At 49.9% G+C, this 19,725-nt stretch overlaps 3 protein-coding genes across 5 annotated transcripts in view; all 3 read left to right on the top strand.

Moving 5' to 3' along the window:
* The first annotated feature begins 119 nt into the window (after positions 1-119).
* Positions 120-7,039, top strand: LOC144066658 (uncharacterized). Its single transcript, XM_077589843.1, has 3 exons — positions 120-547; positions 804-906; positions 1,402-7,039. Exon 3 carries the CDS (start codon positions 1,554-1,556, stop codon positions 5,478-5,480), a length of 3,927 nt encoding a protein of 1,308 aa, XP_077445969.1. The 5' UTR covers positions 120-547; positions 804-906; positions 1,402-1,553; the 3' UTR covers positions 5,481-7,039.
* A 742-nt stretch (positions 7,040-7,781) lies between these two features.
* On the top strand, positions 7,782-19,153 carry dbpa (D site albumin promoter binding protein a). Its single transcript, XM_077589868.1, has 6 exons — positions 7,782-7,946; positions 8,488-9,271; positions 10,383-10,663; positions 10,743-10,926; positions 14,673-14,935; positions 15,807-19,153. The coding sequence occupies exons 2-6, from the start codon at positions 9,079-9,081 to the stop codon at positions 16,020-16,022; spliced, it is 1,137 nt and encodes a 378-aa protein (XP_077445994.1). The 5' UTR covers positions 7,782-7,946; positions 8,488-9,078; the 3' UTR covers positions 16,023-19,153.
* A 211-nt stretch (positions 19,154-19,364) lies between these two features.
* Positions 19,365-19,725, top strand: part of grin2da (glutamate receptor, ionotropic, N-methyl D-aspartate 2D, a) — a 43,545-nt gene continuing 43,184 nt past the window's right edge. For all 3 annotated transcript variants that reach the window (XM_077589839.1, XM_077589841.1, XM_077589842.1), the window contains exon 1: positions 19,365-19,504. The gene's annotated coding sequence lies outside the window, so the exon portion shown is untranslated. The remainder of the gene's footprint in view (positions 19,505-19,725) is intronic.

Consider the following 19,725-nt stretch of genomic DNA (forward strand, 5'->3'; position numbering starts at 1 on the left):
CCTGTTTTGTTAGTTAATTAGAGTGCTTAAGTTGTCATATCCCAAAGTTATTTTGTGCTGCGCGTGAAAGTAATGGGGCGGTGGTCGGTGCCAACCGGAGGACGTGCGGCGGGTACCCGGGCCGGAACCAGCGCGCCACCAACAGGAAGCGACCATTTCAGGGCTCCGAGGGGGGGAGGACTCAAGAAGGACGCCGAGCCGTGCGAAGGAGCAGCGACACGGGGCGGAGAGGTGAGCGCCCCCACCTCCTCCTCGCCCGCGGAAAGCAAGACGCGCCAGGCGGGAGAAAGGCGAATGGAAGGCGGTATCTTGCGTGCTGGCTAACGGCGTCGCGGAGCCCCGAGACAATGGCGGCGCCGAGCGGCCCGCAGCGTTTTTGTTAGCGGGGTCCGAGCGGGCGCCAGGCAGGCCTAGCTTGTTGCTAGCCCGGGCTGGACGAGCGAGACCCCCGCCCCCCAGCGGACACCTAGCGGAGACCCACGCCACTTTCGGCGTTTATGTTGGACTTCTTAAGTGAATGTTACCCCGCCTCGGCAAGCATTTTAAGGTGAGAATGTTAAAAATTGAACATATTTCTCTTCTCTGTAGCGGGTGGTCTGTTAGCTGGCTTGTTAGCATCACGCTATTCGAAGGCTAACGAATTGGCTACAATGTTAGCATTACTATTGCAAGGTCTTGCATTTTATTGTAGTGCTTTTTATGCCCAATTGTAGAATTTCTCGTGTATTAGCTGCGTATAGGTGTAATGTGTTTGTACGTGTGGTTATTGGGCCTCTTACATTTACATTTTGGCCGACATTTAGCACGCTGGGTGCTTGTTTGTATGCTGTCGATGGAGGCGACAACAAGCTGACAGCTGAGCCGCTACTCTGCAAACTCTTCAAAAATCGACCTCGGATATAGCAGGTGAGATGCAAACACACGTGTATCTCCAAAACAACAATGACAATGAATGTGTTAAGCTGAGAGTGTGTCACTTTGGCGAGTTTTGATTGACAGCTTGTCCTTATTTACAATGACGCGTCCTGTTGATATATTATCACTAACTCGTGTCGTTCATGGCAATGTTATGCTACAGATTAAACCATTAATAACCGATTGGGGTCATAACAAAACATAGTTTTCTGATTAATTTGTCATCGATTCGCCAACAGTCAGTGCTCGCGTTTCAGACGTCCAAGCTGTTTTGACTCACTTTTGGGTTGGACATGTCATCAATGGCAACCAGCGAGCGAGTTAATGAGCCGAGTCAAATTGAACTTTTTCCATAGCTTCGCACCAGATGCCCATTGGTGCCAAGATGGTGAAGAAAGCACGACTAGTATCAAAATAAAGGTCCTCGACTCACTCCAACATATACTAATATCGTGCTGATGCGTCGTTTTGCTTGTGACTCTGTAGACCTCCAGAAGAATTTAACGGGAATCGTCTTCCACTTGGGTCCATTTGAGGACGGCCAACGAGTGGAGCCATCGGAGTCCTCGCCAGCAGAGCAAATGAGACATTGATCGTTGAACGGCGTGGATTTTCCTCCCCGAGCCTCTCGCGGGGAGATGTTCCAGTTCAGCAAGTACCCCATGGAGATCCTGGAGATGCTGAGCGGACACCAGGCGCATCAGTTCAAGGGACTGGGCCTGGACCGGCAGCTGAGCCACCAGCAGCAGGTTCAGCTTCAGCACCAGCAGCAGCTCCAGCAGCAGCACCAGGGCCCCGCCGACACGTCCGGGGGTCTGCTGTCCGGCCTGGGCCTGGGGAGCCTGCCCTCCTCCCGCGGCAACGCCTTTGCCGACTCCTCCTCCCTTTTTGCCAAAATGAGCGCTCCGCCCCCGCCCATCACGCACCAGAGCCAGTCGTCCTCGTCGTCCTCGTCGTCCTCGTCCGCTCACGGCTCCAGGAAGTCCGGCAAGATGGGCGGCGGGGGCGGGACGGGCGGCTCCTCGTCGGGGTACCCGCAGTTCCTTCGACCGTTCCACCCGGCCGAGGCGCTGGCGCAGGAGCAGCTGCACTCGGGGATGGGGCGCTTTGACTTCGGGGGTGGCGGCGCCGGGGCCGGGGTCCTGCCCGCGCCGCCCCCGCCGTTGCACCCCGGGCTGTCGGTGCCGCAGCCCTCCCCGGGCCACTCGGCCTCCTCCTCGTCTACCTCCACTTCCGTCTCGGCGGCCGGCGCCGCCCCCGGCGGCGGGACGGTCTCGCTGGTGGGCCAGTCGGACCCCCGCAGCCTCCACCAGCAGTTCAGCTGCATGCTGGCCGCCAATCAGTACTTCCTGTCGGGCGTCCCGACCAACAGCGGCCTGGAGCAGTTCCTGGTCCAGCAGGGCACTCATAACCACTTGGGCCTGGGTCTGGGCCAGGGCGTGGCCGAGTCCAACTCGTCTCTGGCCCCGCCCCCTGCCCTGCACTCCTCCCACGGGCACTCGACGTCGCAAGCGCCGCAACAGCAGCAGCAGCTGACCCCCCACGCCTTATCTCACCCCCACGGCCACACGCACCACCCTCACCCGCTGCATCCGGCCCCTCAGCCGGCCCCCTTGGGGGGGTTTGATTTTCAAAGCATTCCAGTGCTGTCGTCCAATCAGATCGCTTCCCTCATGCAACAGGAGGCGGGCCTCCCCCTGCCGCTCCCGCTCCACTTGTCCCTCCCCAAAGACGAGGCCACCAAGTCGGAGGCGTCGTCCCTGTCGCACTCGGCCGGCGGCAGCAGGCGGAAAAAAGCCATGGCGGGCTACCTGCCGCAGAGGAAGGCGGAGAGTCACGCGCAAGGACCCTCGGGCGCCCACCACCGCCACGGCTCCCCTGCCTCGGGCTTGGTGGGAGGGGCTTCCGGAGGCGTCGGGATGAGCGAGCAGCACTCGTCGCTACTCTCGTCTCCGTCGCGGCACGCCTCGTCCTCGGCCATTTCCTCTTCTTCCTCGTCCTCCTCCTCCTCTTCCTCCTCCTCCTCCTCCCTGTCGGCCCCGCCCTCCTCCGCCTCGGCGCTGGCGGACGTGGACCAGCACTTGCCCAAATCGGCGGATAAGCGGGGCGGCGGCTCGTCGGGCCGGCCCGAACTGGAGTCCCTCTACCACTGCGGGGAGTGCGGGAAAACCTTCACGCACCTGTCCAGCTTGCGCCGGCACCTGCGCAGCCACGGCCTGACGCCCGAATCCCACGGCAGGAAGTCGGACTGCGCTTCGCCGAGCCCCGAGAGGATCTTCTGCTGCGGCGACTGCGGGAAAAGGTTCAAGAAGCGAGGCCACCTGATCCAGCACAGCGTCACGCACTCGCAGAACCGTCCGTTCGTCTGCAACATCTGCCAGAAGTCCTTCAACCGCCGCGAGTCGCTCACGCGGCACGAGAAGATCCACGACGAGAAGCCCTTCCGCTGCCCGGCGTGCGGTCGCTGCTTCCGCGAGAGCACCTCCCTCCTCAACCACGCCGCCTCGGGCGCTTGCGGGAAACCTCCGCGAAGTTCCAAAAACCGCGCCGTGGGCTCGCCCCACCCCGGCGGCGCCGTGAAAATGCGCCCGCCCGATCAGAACTCTGTCCTTCCCGCCGGGGACTACGCCGGTGGCCGCTACCCCGGCCAGCCCCCCTACGACGACGACTACCGGCGCTCGCAGGCGTCGTCGCTCTACTCGCCGGACTCCGCCTTATCCGGGGACATGGGCAATCCGACCCTGCGCAAAGCCCCTTTGGCGCCGACGCTTCACCCCCACCCGCAGAGTCAACAACAGCACCACCAGCAGCCGCACCTCCCCCTCTCCTCCCTTTTGGACGACTCGGAAGACGAGGTCACCAGCAGCGCCATGTCGGCCATCGCCGCCGCCGCCGCGGCTTCTTGCGACATTACCGGCGAGGGCAGGGAAGGAGAAAGAAGGGACATCATCGGGGGCTTGCTGGGCGGGCTGGGCTTCGGCAACCTCGGCGGACAGGCCACCTCGCCCGGCATCAACGGCTCCACCCTGCCGTTGTCGCACCACGGGCAGCCGCACGCCAAGCCCCGGCGGCCCCGCAAGCCCCGAGAGAAGCGGGACCCCAACGCGGCGACGGCGAGGCGGCGGCGGGGCCCGGCGGCGCCCCCGGGCGACGGCTCGGAGCGGCCCTACGGCTGTCAGCTGTGCGGCAAGTGCTTCCGGCGGGCCGAGACCCTGCGGCGGCACAATCGGGTCCACACGGGCGAAAAGCCGCACGCCTGCGACGTCTGCGGCAAAATGTTCCGAGAACCCTTCCACCTGACCAAACACCTGACCGTGCACTCGGGCCAGAAGAACTACAAGTGCAACCTGTGCGGGAAGATGTTCGCCTACGCGCAGAGCCTGGTCCGACACGGAAAGCTGCACCGGCGGGGCGAGATCGACAACCAGGGGCGGAGAATCAAGGGGGCGGCGGCGGCGGCGGCTCGCGTGGCCAACCAGGAAAACGCCGACTTCTTCTCGTCTTGCTCCCAGGAGGAGAAGTCGCCCACCTCGGGGACCCCCTCGCAGCGGCTCTACACTTGCACGGTGTGCTGGAAGTCCTTCCGCCATTACTTCCACCTGACGGCGCACCAGCAGACGGTGCACGGCGGCGGCGTGGGCCTGGAGAAGTCCTTTCGTTGCGAGGTCTGCGGTAAGTCCTTCGCCTACTCCAACAGCCTAGTGCGCCACAAGCTCTCGCAGCACGGCATCGACCGCAACGGGCAGAGGGTGGTCCAGCCGCAGACGCCCGCCTACTCGCCCGCCTTCTACGACCCCGGCTACGGCGGCTCGGCGCACCAGCAGCGAGCCCCGCAACCGGCGACGCCGCCACCGCCGCAGCCGTCGCCGAGAGACCCCTTCCTCTACCGGGCCAAAAAGCAAGACGGCGGCGGGGGACGGCGCAAGAAGAAGAAGCGGCGGGTGGTGATCCACAGCATCATGAGGGACGGCAAGTTGGTGGGCGTTCCGCTCAGCAAGGAGACGCGCAGGAAGTTGACGCAGCTGAGGAAAAGGCGGGGCCGCTTCCAGGCGCAGATGAACAAGAAGAAGCTGGCGGCGCAGCCCAGGGCCCGCGGAGGCCCGGCGGTCGTCGGGTCCTGGTCCGGCGGGGCCGTCAAGGTCAGCGGGCTCCTCTCCATGGACCTTCCCGCCAAGCGCTGCCCCTGCCCCGTCTGCCCGGGCGCCACCTTCGCCAGGAAGGGCTCCCTGCTGCTGCACCGCGCCGTCCGCCACCCGTCGGGACGCCGCGCCCGCCTGCTCTGCTCCGTGTGCGGCAGGCGCAGCGCCGGCCTCTACAAGGCCCTGCGACACCGCGGACGCCACCTCAAGCGCGATGCCTTCTGCTGCCGCAAATGCCGCCGGCGTTTCTGGAACCCGCGGCTCCTGGAGAGGCACGCCTTCTCCTGCCGGGATTCGCCGGGGCGCTGGGCCGAGGGCCAGAACTGGTCGCCGTCGTCGGACGGCGAGCGTTCGCCCGCGCGCCCGGCGCTGCCGTCGCCGATCCCGCACGAGAGGTCCTCGGCGCTCGCCGATTACGCTCACTAAAAAAAATGGACTCGTTTATCGGTTAACTTAGTTTGTTGTCACTCGTTTGTTTTTGTTTGTCCGTCAAGATGGGAGTACTGAGCGGCCACTTTTGAGCCAAAAGGAGAAGAGGACTGGATAGGATGGGACCCCTTAGCTTCCAAAACCTTCACTTGGTCGCGTGGTGACGATAGAGAAGCACCTGTTACGGTTCTACGTACGCACGCACGCAGGCAGGTAGACGTTGGCTGCCATTGACGGCTTCACTACAATATTGAGATTAATCCTAAAATTTGTCCACAGGTTTTTTTTTCTTCCTATTGGCTTGTTCAAATAGTCCCCAAATGAAATCTGTCAAATTTGATCCATTAAACCAAAAATAAATAGACGGCCAATTCATTTAGGATTAATTGCGGCATTAGATTGTCTTCTATTGGCTTCTTCGAATTGTCACCTAAGTGCATTTGACCAATCAACTTAGTGTTGTATTGTTAACAGCAATGATCATGTTTCAATTGGTGAAAATGTCCAACTCGTTTAGTCTTAGAGGGCCTGTCCTTTTTAGAACTTGATTATTCGCAAAATGAATGTATTTGTTCATCGAGTGAGGTCCTCGATTAATTGCAAAATGACTTGATAGTCTTATTTTGAATTTCATTCAATGCCAATAATCACATTTCAGTCCACCAGTCCATTGGGTTAATTAGGCTTTTGCGGCATTACAATTCAGCCATTAATCTCTAAATTGTTCCTTTATAAAATGATTCCATTTCAACAATCATATTTCAATGGCGTTGGCGTTCAAACTCGAAATGATCAGTCAAATTCCTTGATTCATAGCCAAACTACTTTTGATCATTATGTTGCACTGCCAATGATCATGTTTCGCTGCCATTGACGGCAGTAGACGTTCAAGCCATTCGTACTTGTAGCGCCGTCAATGACAGCCAATGAGAAGGCCAAAACACAGAAACTGACAAACACACACTGCTTGTGTGACGACATGTAAACACTTTTTTGCGTCTGTTTGTGTACATTTGTGTAATTTTATTTTTAACAACCACTCATTGCTCTCATCCAAATCCTCTCGACTTCCCAGCACAGTTCAGATGCCTTATGATTATTATTATTATTTTGTTGTTGTTATTGTATGTTGCGAAAATGGAGGCTAAAGTGACGTGACTGAAAAGGAATTTTTTTTAAACCAGCCTTCCAAAAACTGATTCTGTAGAAAAACCCGGAGTGTATTGATATAGTTCCTGATTCTATTTTATGATATATTGCTGTTTTTTAATCCCCAGGTATCTTTTTCCCTTCTCTGTCGGTATTGTGGGGGTCAGGGTTGGGGGGTGCCCAGGTGAGTGTCCACTTCCTGTTTCTTGTTTCTTCTGTGCGACACTTTTTTGTAACTCAAGCGTGCACACTTAGTTTAGATCCTGTTCACCGTATTCTGGCTTTCAGTACAACTAAAACATGTAATATTGTTATTACGACTAAATAATTATTATTTTCTTTGCATAAAAAAGTGACATGTTGAAAACCTCGTAAAACAAATTAAAAAAAGGCAAATGGAAGTAGAATCACCGTTTTTTTGTGTACCTTTCCAGATAAATATTTATTTTGTGAACTACTTAATTGAATGAAAACCCAAATATACTGGTTATGGCCCCAAATTACACTAAAGATTAAAAAAAGTTTTTGCCATTCCATGGCATTGACTGCAACAGACGTCCAATTTACTTTAACTGGAAGGGACGTCTAGCACCGTTAATGGTAGCCCAAGACTTCAATTCAGTTTGAACCAGACGTTCACAATGTTAAAAGTTGGCCGCATGGTGGCGCAATTTCAGCAAGATTGACATGACAGCTGATTGGACCAAAATGTTGTGAATGTTTTTCCTGTCACGTGGTGTTAGCTACTTGTGTCGACACGAACTTTTTAGGAATTGCTCGGTGTTCCCAGAAGTCACAGTACTGTTTTTTTTTTAAACCAACACCTGAAAAAAACTACTTATGTCCAACAATAATAGTAGCAGGTACAATACATTTACATAATCTAAAAATACAAGTAATTAACTAAAAAGTCGAAGACAACATATTAGTAGTTATTGAAAAACTTGAATGTTTATCGTCCCCATCATACACACGTCACGTGGCCTTAGCTTGCAAGGGAACCCTGTGGGCGGGGCCTGTGACCTATTTTCCGCCAATAGAAAGCTCGGCACAGGCTCCGGGAGTGACCTACTTTCAGCCAATAGGCGCGAGGTTCTGTAGCCGGTCGGCGCGTGCTGGCGACACGTGCGCATTCGGCTAGGGAACAACGCACGCGCGCTGTTCTCTTCTGCCCCTCGCGTGAACGCGCCTCGGAGCCAATCTAAACCAACATGGCGGCGTTCACTTTCACGCACTGTGACGTAACAGGCCTGTGTTCGTACTTCTGCCGTCTCACGTTGTGCGTGGAAGGGGATACGTGTGTTTATGTACGAGGTGCGTGTGCACGTGTTTGGTGTGTCCGTGGGCGCGCATAACCCTGCGTGAAGGCTTCGTGTGTTTTCTTGGTCGTTTTGGGGGGTTTGCTGCGTGTAGTATTGTATCCGTGTGAGTGCGTTTCAGTGCATTATACATGATTCGGTTCGAAGTTGGTGTGTGTGTGTGGCGTCGTCGAACGACTGAATTTGGCTTTAAATTCTTGTAACAGTTGAGCGCGTGCCACCTGTTTTTTAATTTTTCAACACGACGGAGGCTGCCGTGTTATCTGCCAATCCTATGAGAGTTTCCAAATGGGGGCGCGGCTTGTGCTCTATTGGCTTCCGGAAACATTTTGTTGCCTTTAAGAGGCGTGGGATAAAACATGTTTGCTAATTGTTAGGAAACGGAAAGTGGAGTCAATATTCTGTAATGATGAAAAAATCCCTCTTTTAATACAATGTAATTTATGTTGCTGTTATTTAGTAAATGCACCCACTAAGTTAGAAAAATACAGGCAGGAGAGTGTGATGTGATTTTGTTTTTTCTGATGTTTTTGCAGGGTCATGAAGGCAGCAGAGGCGCGGCCATCGTATTCAAATCGCCTTACCCCTCGAGCTGTGACGTCACGCGGGCAGCCCGTGTTGGTTCCAGCTGACAGCGAGAGAGAGGGAGAGTGCGAGCGAGAAAGCGAGAGAGCGAGAGAGCCTTTGGTTGTGTGAGAAGAGCAGCATCCCTCCATCTCGCTCATCTTGTTTCTTCTCCTTTGGATTTGGGGCTATTCTTTATGTTGACACTTGTTCCCATTTTGCTTTTTTTAAGCGCCCACCTCCTTCGCGCAACTTTCCCGTGCACGAGACCTCGGGCGCAGTGGCGCTCGAGCGGACGCGCGCCCCCGGGAATCGGCGCGCGTCGGCGGGGAAAGCGACCGCAGAGGCCCGCCGAAGAGGAGGCGGAGGAGGAGGCGAGCCCCCGGAAGGGGTCTCGGCAGCTATGGCTTCTTTGCGGAGATAAGGACGCTTCCTCGCTGCTGGCTGCGTGCACGCGCACCTTTTTGACAGCACCCTAATTGGATTATTTTGATCTCCAACGACTCGACCACCCAAGACCCCCCGCCCCCCACACCTCCAACTTCCCCTTTCCGTCGGAAGTTATGTCCAGGCCTCTCGCTCAGCTCCTGCCGCCGGATCTTCGCGCGGGGGCAAGCCCCCAGTTCGGGGCCCCCAACTCGGCCTCGAGCGGGCCGCCGAGTGGACACCTGACGTCCATGTCCAATCTCAAGTCCCTCCTCCAGCTCCCAATCAAAGCCGACCAGCGAGGCGCCAAAGACTGCTGCGAGATGAAAGGTGAGCATGCACGTGTGTGCGTGCTCGTGCACGTGCGCCGGCGTCCTTTTTAAAGGCCCAGTCTCTCAAGCAACTCATGGGCTGCCCAATCCAGTCAAACTGGAATATATGTCAATGGCACTGGAAAATGATCATTGACAGCAAATAGGTGTATGATTGATTTCCACTTTAGCCGACATCTGATTTAGCGATTAATCTCTCTTAATTCCAACGCACAATTTTGTGTGTGTTAAAATGAATTGGTCGTCAGTAGCCATCCATCAATGGCAGTCAATTCCATTTGTCCATACACCTATCATTGATTGGCGACCGGTCCATGATTGTCTCCGTGTAAAAAACATGCTCCCACCGCATTTGCATTCATTTTCACGACTGTCAAAGTAGCAATTTGCATGAATAACTCACAGCGGCGCCCGTCCTTTGGCCACTCAAATTGGTCGCCGACACCAATCAACGAGCAAAAAATGAACAACAACCATCTCCGCCATTTGACATTTGGGGCCGTTTCCTTGTCATTTTGATTATAATTACTCCGGTCAGATGGCGACCGGTCTTCTAGTCAACACAAAGCGGCCTCTCGCATTTGTGGCGTTTGATGAAGTGGTTGGAAGATTACGACGTGGACGCCGCTCCGGCCTTAATCCTTTACCATTCAAACGTCCTTCTCCTCAGCAGCTGGACGCGGGCGTTTACTCGCTGCTGATTTATTGCTGCCGTTCGTTCCAAGGGTGAAAGGTCATGCTGTTCCCTGTCGAGCCGGATCTACTTTTCCATCATATGTCTTTCCATGGCGAGAGGAAAGGACGTTGCCATCGAGCGGCTACGTGTGCAACCACTGCCCGTTGGACTAGTTTGTCGCTAGAGTTAGCATCGAGTGTAGTGGAAAATTTGCCAGTTGCCCTAGGAAAATGTGTCAAGATAACAGACAGACGCAAATGCTGCCATCGATTGGTCGTTCTATTGGAAATGGGATGGTTGGTATTGAGTGACTTTGTTTTAGTACCAGTGACGGCCATAGATGTCCAATGTGTTAGCATATGAATCACCCTGCACAAATTGCGTTGAATTGCATTTAAAAATGCTAACGGGCGTCAAACTTCCATCCCCGCAGATAAAGACAAACCTCAGGACTCGGACTCGGACTCGTCAGGACTGGGAGGAGGTGCCGGCCCCGGCGGTGGAGGTGGCGCCGGTGGCGGCCCGGGCTCGGGTGCCCTGCGGCCCAATTCCCAGTCGGCCTTCCTGGGCCCGTTGCTGTGGGAGCGGACGCTGCCGTGCGACGGCGGCCTCTTCCAGCTGCAGTACATGGACCTGGAGGAGTTCCTGACCGAGAACGGCATGGGCATGCACGGAAACGGGCCCAGCTCCGCCAGCGCGCAAATCCCTTCGCAGGTAGGGAAGGAAAAGTGACAAACGGGAAGTGGCAACAAGGCTGACCCGTCCGTCCGGCTTTGTCGGGCGTCTTCATCAGAGCTCGCAGTCGGCGGTGCCCAGTCAGAGTTCGCAGTGCCCGCCCGGCTCGCCTTCGCCGTGCTCGTCGTCTTCCTCCGTGTCGTCGTCCTCGTCCTCCCTGCTGGGACTGGAGACCGTCCAACCGCAGCCGCCGCCACCGCCTCAGCAGCAAGGCATGATGGGAGGACCCGAGTGTCTGCACGGTGAGTGGCTTTGTGCAATCTTTGAGAATTGAGCTATTTTGGTTGGGGGGGGGGAATTTACAGTAAATATGATTTATTTCGGTATTTTACTCTATCATACCCTGCGATGGTCTGGCAACCGGGGCACCCTGGGATATGCTCCAGCACCCCCTTGTGAGGATAAGCAAACGGAAAACAAATGAATCAAAAAAATCATAAAAAAGGATTTGCAATTATGTCAAGTAGAACGCACAAAAAATGACATTTTAAGCTAACCACTGTCCGATATTGTTTAAAACTAATGTCCTCCATTCTCACTGCACGCAAGAATGGGCACAACATGGCGGAAGACGGGCACGACGACGTCACCCCAAACAGAAATGCCAAAAATAAATGAAAAATACGGCCGCCGCGACCTGTCGGAAAGAATCGGCGAGCCAGAAGCGGGCGCTTTGAAGGCGCGTAGTTGAGCGTCCTCTTTGCCCGCACGCCGTAATGCGCTCTCATCCGTGCGTGTGCTCCGGGAACACGTGACGCGGCCTCATGTGAAGCATCCAGCCAGAAGTCCCCGCGGTGGAAGCCGCTCTTGCTACGGCCAGAAAGAAAGGATTGGCTTGAAAGAGTCACGTGACCATAAAGAAAGCGTCAAAGAGACATTAAATCCTTTTCAAATACCCGCGTTTCGGTGCCATCGACGGGGACGGGCGTCCCTTCCATTTGGTAGATGATAGTCCTGGCCAATGGTAGATGAGGAGCTGACAGAATAAGAATAAATGTGTTAAAAATAAAATTGCTTAAAAACTGAGCAAGTTGGAACTAAAAGTTAATGAGCATGCATTGCGTTTTATGGGAATGTTGCCTGTACCAATATGGCTGCCCGGAGCCACATACCCAGCCACCACATGTGGCATTTATTTCCTTTTAGTCTCAATTACTAATGTCAACTTTATTGGAGGATGTTCATTGCAGTGCAAGATAGACCAAGTCCAGTTATTTGGATGTTTATCGCTGCCATTCCCAGTTAATTATAGTTTAATCTGTGGGATGGTATTGCGATTAAATGATGCATTCAAAATATTCATCGATCAAAAGATATTGCGATCAGCTAATAATGCAATTGATGTCTAGATCGATTGGACGTTAACGGTAGTCGATGTTACTGGCTAATTTCGTAATAAACTAACAAAATGATAGATTAGTATTCTTTTCCGTTGCTAATCCTCACAAGAGTCAATCTATCGCCTATTTGAGATTTGTTTGGGAACATTGATAAAGAAAACCCTCCTTTCCAGGCCTTTTTCCACATATTACCGTATTTCCCATACTATAAGTTGCATTTTTTTTCATCGTTTTGCTGGGCCTGCAAATGAAATACTCAAATGTGACTTATATACCTTTTATTTTTTTCACTCTGACCGCCAACGCCTTGTCATGTTGTTGTTTTTTAGGCTATGTTTTTTTTCCTTATCGTGCATTCTGCGGCGGGTGCGATTTATACTCAGATGCGACTTTTAGTCTGAGAAATTAGCATTATTAGCATAGCCTAATTAGCATTAGGGAATGCTGTACGATGACTCGGCGTTGAGTAAACGTGGCGAGGGAAGAGTTAACGCGGCGGGCTGACTGTGCAGCCGGGGAAAGGAAAGGAAAGGAAAGGGAACGGGAACAGGGGGAGATGCGGGCGGGGGTGCCGTGAGCGTTTGCTTTGCATGTTTTGAAATGCGTGCGCTCCGCCCGCCTCACACGCTCGGGCCATGTGCCGTCGCCACGTCACGTGCCGCTGCTGGGGGGGGGGGTTGTCTCACCATCGCACGGGAACGTCGCTCACGCCGCAATTTCCCAATGCAATTTTGCGACAGGCAGAAGAAAACCGTGTGAGAATGTGCGTCCATTCGTGGCACGAGAGAGAATTAAAAGGGGAGAGGACTGAAAAGGCTCCATTAAAATTGCACAGTTAAAATGAAAAAAATACTGTGTTCATTTTGAGTTAACTCGCCCAGCCTTATTGAATCACAATGTGAGCGAGTCCTTGTGATTACTATTTCCATTTTATCGCTACTTATCTTGACATGTGGTGTGTACGCGCAGTACAAATGGACACGCACACATGTAGCTAACACGCCCAGTCGTCTTCTAATGTTAACACAGCGAGTGGAAGTTATGTCATCGGCGCGTGGACACACTGTACTCTACTGTACTGTACTTTTCCCGCGCAATCCCCCCTCCCCTTCTGTTCTGGTGGTCTGCCAATGGCGAGCGAATGTAAACATGGAAGTCAGCTGCACCGTCCTGTGTCACAACAGGACTTGACATGTGACGCTGTCCCAATGGATTGGACGTCTATCGCCATCAATGGCACTTAATCTTTGCCATTGATTCACTTACTAATACATCAATGTCTATTAAATGAATTTTAAAATGGGAATATGTAAATAGGGTTGTGATGGAATTCAATAGGTTCATCTTTAGACCCATTTTTTCCATCAACCTAGTACTTTTGTGTGGCATCATCGGTCATAACAAACAATTGCTGACATTTTTCCCAGTTAAAATGGACGCTTATTGCTGTCATTGGCATTTCAATGGATGGTTGGCAGTGATAGTCGCTGATAGATTCATTCAAAATGTTAGGAGTAGTCAAAAGTAACAATTCAAATCATTTTACCATTAATCATTGAATGGAGCAGGGGTCAACTGAGGTAGGGTCAAAAGCAAGTCATGCCCTGGACTGGTCGCCAGACCATTGGAGGGAAAAAGACGGATTGGACATCTATCCGGATCAATTGGTAGTGAATGAATCACTGATGGATTCATTTGTCTAATAGTTTTGAAATGAATACAGTAGATTAGCGCTCATATCATTTTGTGATTAATCTCACAATGCGATTAATCTCACTTTGCGAATAATCCCGCATTGCGATTAATCGCATTGGGCAAAACATTGTTTGTCCGGCAATATCGATGGCTTTGACCTTTGTTTATCTGCGACAGATAGGTCAGCAGAGAGGTCAATGGGTCAGGGGCCTGACTGGTCGCCAGACCATCTCAGGATTGGTCGCCAGTTAACCACACTTTTGCTATGCTATCAGCGTTTGAGCCACATTCTGTTAGTTTGGCGCTTTGGATTTGGGATCAGCTGGATGAGGCACAGACAAACAGATGGAGCGAAAAATTGTGCGCGGAGGCGGATGAAGAGGGTGCCGTGCACGTGCGGGATGTCGTGAAACGTGCACACAGTCACAAACACACACACACACACACACACAGGTGGAAGCACCGACAGCAGGCTCCCGGTTGCCATGGCAACGTGGATTTTTTTTGTGGGGGCGTCGCTCTCGTCATTTCTGCCTCGCTCGGAAAATCGCTGCCGTTGCGCTCGACCACGTATCAAATATTTGAGTAAAGTGAAAAATGGAACCCATAGAGATATAGAAATACGAATATAAGAAGAAAGAATATAAAACTGAAAAAAATATCAACAGTAGTAGTACATACACTACTTTATTGTGACATACTAATAGTATATAGTCATGCATTCAATGTTATTTGATATGTATAATACCAAATAAATCAATGACCAAAAATTATAGTCATAACAGGACTCTATGGGCTCTTGAAGAAAATTCTGAAGACATTTTGGACCGATAAATAACGTTTTTAATCGACACACAACTCCCATTAGACGTTAATCGTATCTCTGGCGCGACCCAGCGGTAGGAAGTGTAAATACACAGGACTTGACGCTCTCTGGTTCTCGGTTCTTTCAGGTGGTCAGGTGGTGAACCAGGACGCGTCCCCGAGCTCCAGCGGCCGGGCCGGGTCGTCGGCGGCGTCGACGTCGTCGGCGACGTCGTCCAGCGGCAGCGACACCCAGGTGAACTTTGATCCCGACCCGGCCGACGTGGCCCTGTCCAGCGTTCCGGGCCAGGAGGCCTTCGACCCGCGGCGCCACCGCTTCAGCGACGAGGAGCTCAAGCCGCAGCCCATGATCAAGAAGGCCCGCAAGATGCTGGTGCCCAACGAGCATAAGGTACCACGACTCCCACAATCCTTTGCGGCACGGCGTATAGAGCTGCCACAAAACTTTGCTTTCACCGTCCATTTAGGACTAAATATTTTTGCCATTATAAACTGTTATAATGCTCATAATCTAATCATAATTTAAAAAAATATATCGATAATAATAACAATCATAATAATAATAATAATAAATAATATCAGAGAATAGACACTTTTCCACTTCTTTTTAAAAGAGCAATATAAGTGATATTTGCAACAAAAATTCTAATATTTACAGTCTGATCTTTTTTCATTTTAAAGTAAGGAAAGCGTAAACATATTTTTATATATCAATTATCTAAATACAATTTTCGTTCATTAAAAGCTTAAATAATCGAATATTTACTGGTTTCGCTTTTTCCCCACAAAAATTATCTTTAAAACATCAGATATATTTGGACGCATTTAACATATTTTAACGTATTTGGTTCTTTTTTTCAATCTCAAAACAGTAAAATCCCCAAAATATACAGTATTTAATAATAAGAAAATGAATAACATAAATAAAATACTATTTTCCTTTTATTTTTAAACCTACAATTGATATTTTTGCTTGTTTCTCCTTTATAAAAAACTGCATTAAAATATAGAACAAAATATTCAATGTTTTTACGTCATAACTTTAAATAATGTTTATTTTAGTCAATAAATGACTATTTAATGGCTGACTTTGATGTCAAAGTTGCTGCTCCAGGAAACACTCGACCTTTGAACTCACGGGCCGCCCTCCTCCCACGACTGACCCTTCTCCCGTTGTCCCCCCATTGTCCTCCCCCGCCTTGTGTCTCCTCTCCTCCCTCCCACTTCCTTCCAACCACACCACTCACCGGCAATCCCCGCAGGACGAGAAGTACTGGAACCGCCGCGTGAAGAACAACGAGGCGGCCAAGCGCTCGCGGGACGCCCGGCGCCTGAAGGAGAACCAGATCTCGGTGCGCGCCGCCTTCCTGGAACGCGAGAACGACGCGCTGCGCCTGGAGGTGGCCGACATGCGCAAGGAGCTGGGACGCTGCCGTAACATCATCGACAAGTACGAAAGCCGCCAGGGCGACCCGTGAGACCGGTCGCCGTCTCGACACCAGCACTTTTAACGGAAGGTCGCCCCCCGTTTTGCCCAGCAACTCCACTTTCTGACGCCGTGAAAAATTGTTTAGATTCTCTACCTTGTTTTTGGTAACGTGACAGTCTATTTTTCAAGAGGCGACCATTCAATTTAACAACAACAGCAGCACTTTAGAAGAAGTCTGACAAACGCCACCCATAGTTTTTGAGTGCGTAACCCACGAGCGACCAGTCGTTTTTAGGCGAGTCTATTTTTAAAACTGACTGACAAAAAAAAAACTGGGCAGCGACCAGTCAACTTAACCGCAGAAGCAGTTTGGTGTAAATCAGGTTTAGGCCATAAGGGGGCAGCGTAACGCGTCACCGCAAGGGCTGCCAGCAAACCATTATTTTGACTAATCATCGCATTTTTTTAATGAATATTTTGAGTCAAATAATCAGTTTGTATGTAAATCATGTCATTCGTGTTTATCCAACAAAATTCAGGGAATATTTACTGTATTTTCTCGTTTAGGAATTGAAACCCTCGATGCTGGAATTTACTTTTAACAAATATATATATATATATATATATATATATATATATATATATATATATATATATATATATATATATACAGAAAACATTGGAAGAATAACATAACAATATTATAATAGAGAAAATTCAATTTAAAAAAAGAAATACCCCCAAAAATCCTCAAATTTAAAAACAAACTAAAAAAAAATATCAATCATAGAAAATGAACCAAATAGCTTTTTATTTTGATCTGATTGCCCACCAGGCACGTCCAATTCATTCAGACTGGGAGGACTGGCTCATGTTTGCGTACTATTGACGGTGTTAGACATCCATTTTCCAAGCGATGAATAAATCCAATAATGGTGGCAGCCCTAAGACCGGTTATCACCCGTTGTTACCACTTTACGGAACCCTCATTTGAGATCAGGCGTCCGCTCGTGTCTCGGCATCACTTTAGCGTGGGGTCGCTCGCTTTTCTACGTGTCAAAGTCTATTTTTCAAGCGGACAAACAGGAAGTGGCGTGGCGGCCAGAGTTGGATGTCTATTTTTCTACGAGCAGACCGGCAGGACTTTTCTAGATTTTCTATTCCGGACGGGAGGACAGGCGGGCGACCGGTCGGCAGAACAGAATGTATCTCGTCCAATCAGGGATTTCCTACGGTGCAAGAGGTGGGGGTCAGAAACCAATGTGAGAAGGAAGCAGCGAACAGACGCTCGTTAATTTTTGCTTTTTCGTGTCTCCTTTATTTTTTTCTTCTTTTTTTCTCGACTCGCTAACTTTTAGGCTGCCATTGACGGCAATAGATGTCCAGTCCACTTGAACTGGCAAAGTTAAAATTCATAGATTAACTGAAAAATGAATCCAAATGTTTATCTATCGACTGTAAATGATCACGTTTTATTGCAAAATATGTCTAATCCCTTTTGACGGCGATCAAAATGGAAGCTTTAGGATTCATAGACTCGAAGTTAAATTCTTAGATTAATGTACATTTTGAAAAACGTCATCTGTCATTAACTCTTTGACTGCCAGTGACCATGTTTCAGTGCCTTCGAAGGCAATAGACGGACGGACACGGCCAACTATTCCCGAAAATGATTCTCCAAGATGAATCCGCCATCGAGATTAATCTCACCAGCGACAATTTTGGTCAATGGATCGCGCCAACGAATAAAGCGACCATTCATAATGCCATCCGACCTTTATCGGCGTCAAGGGCAGCCAACGAGTCCAGCAATTTCTTTCGACGCGTCTGATTGGCTCACGGGTCGCCGCGTTAACGGAAGGCAGGCACGGACGGCACTTTCTCTCGCCACGTCTGCGTTTTTACGAAAACCCGTAAACATTTGGGCACGCGTACACGCACTCGCACACCGACACACGATACACACATGCTGTTTTGGACTTGGATGGTGCTGATCTGAAACTGTCCTCCACTTGACAGAGAAGCAGAATATATACTGTATATACAAACATATACACACACACATACACTTTGTCGTCGTTGTTTTGGACTTTTGCTGGTGCTGATCTGAAACAGTCCTCCACCTGCCACACACACATACACACACACACACATTTACACATACATAGTAAACTGCCTATTAACCTTTGTTTGTGTTTTGAGTTGCTCCTCTGTTCGTGTATCAATGGAAAACTATGTAAAATTCCACGTCTATACCTCCTACCTTCAAAGCTTTCCAGCCATAATGAATACTCCCTACTGAAACCCTTCTACTCTCACTACACAAATGTATATATGTATGTATGTACTTTTTTTAAATTTGTGTATATACATACATATGTACTTATATGACATAAATAACCAATATGTGTATATGATATATGCTTGAACTATGTGATTCTAGTTGTAATATACATATAATGCCGAGGATAAAAAAACATTTGGGGGTGATTTTTCTCTCAGGTATTTTTGTCTGAGTTAATAAATACACATATTAAAAGATTCTCCGGAAGAAGAAAAAATTGGAACGTTTGCTTGCACATTTGGTGGCCGTTGCGGACAATTGTTTTATTTGGCCACAAATCAGCTGGGAATATTTTCATCGCTTGTGTTTTTTTTCTTCTTTTTTTGTGGGGAGATGAAAACCAAACCGAGCCTGGAAAAAAAACACATAAACAAAACAATAACCAAAAAGTTGAAACCTTTTTTTCAGCTTTTATTGTGCTTGCTGTTGTTTCTTCTTCCACTTCCTGTTATTCTCTCAACTCACTTGAATTCCGTAGAGCCCAGGTGCATTCTGGGTTATGTGGTTCCAATATTGTTGTCCGCTTTTGCCGGGAATTCTATTTACTACACTTACATGTATGTGCGTGTGCGTACGTCTTTTCTATTTGGGGGCTTTTCAGATTTACTCGTTTTGAGACTTTGGGACTTTTCTATGTGGGTAGTGTTCTTTCCGCATGGTGGGCTCCTCACAGGTAACCATGGCGACGATAATCACAGCGTCCTTGTTTTCCTCCAAAACTTTGTGGATGAGCACGCTTCCGGCTGGTGAATGGGAACAACCCTTCAACAACGACACCCTTTATTGGTGACCACCATGGCGTTCTGACACCAATAAAATGTTCTCCTTCACACCAATATAGTTGTCGTTTCGTATTTTTTTTTACAACACTACTAATTAACATGAACGCTCAAATATAAGTCTAGTTTATGTGCTACAAAAAGATAATTACAAATTGAGAAATTGTTTCAAAAAAAAGAAAAGTGACGTTTTCGCAAGAAATAAGCAAAAAAACTACAAAAATGGCGACCAAACCGAAAACGGAATTACCACCCAACTTCCTACCGGATATTGTATGCCTTAGCACCTGAAACTTAATTAAAGTGAAACTAAACAATGGCGGAACGTGAAGCAAAAAACAATGTTTTTCTTACGTCTACGTGTGAATTTTGCAGTCCAAAAAGGAGAAAGAAGAAGTTAATCCAATGGTAAGACATAAATTCCATTCAATAAGACGAAAACGTATTGTTTGGTCGAATACAGCTAACAATAGTATATACCGTTTATGTCGAAAGGCGTTCAAACGGGACCGATAATAAGCGATACAACGCTAGTCATACTTTGGAAATAGCTAGTTTTTGAAAGAGTAGGTGGTTGACGTTTAAGATACCCAAAATATTTTGTATAATATTGAAATGTGTGTCTACGT

This window comes from Stigmatopora argus, chromosome 21 (assembly GCF_051989625.1).
Source record: "Stigmatopora argus isolate UIUO_Sarg chromosome 21, RoL_Sarg_1.0, whole genome shotgun sequence".
NCBI lineage: Eukaryota > Metazoa > Chordata > Actinopteri > Syngnathiformes > Syngnathidae > Stigmatopora > Stigmatopora argus.

Coding starts and splice junctions, on each gene's coding strand:
- LOC144066658 (XM_077589843.1), top strand. CDS start 1,554: ATGTTCCAGTTCAGCAAGTACCCCATGGAGATCCTGGAGATGCTGAGC.
- dbpa (XM_077589868.1), top strand. CDS start 9,079: ATGTCCAGGCCTCTCGCTCAGCTCCTGCCGCCGGATCTTCGCGCGGGG. Junction 10,927..14,672: donor AGGACCCGAGTGTCTGCACG/GTGAGTGGCTTT, acceptor CGGTTCTTTCAG/GTGGTCAGGTGGTGAACCAG. Junction 14,936..15,806: donor TGGTGCCCAACGAGCATAAG/GTACCACGACTC, acceptor CAATCCCCGCAG/GACGAGAAGTACTGGAACCG.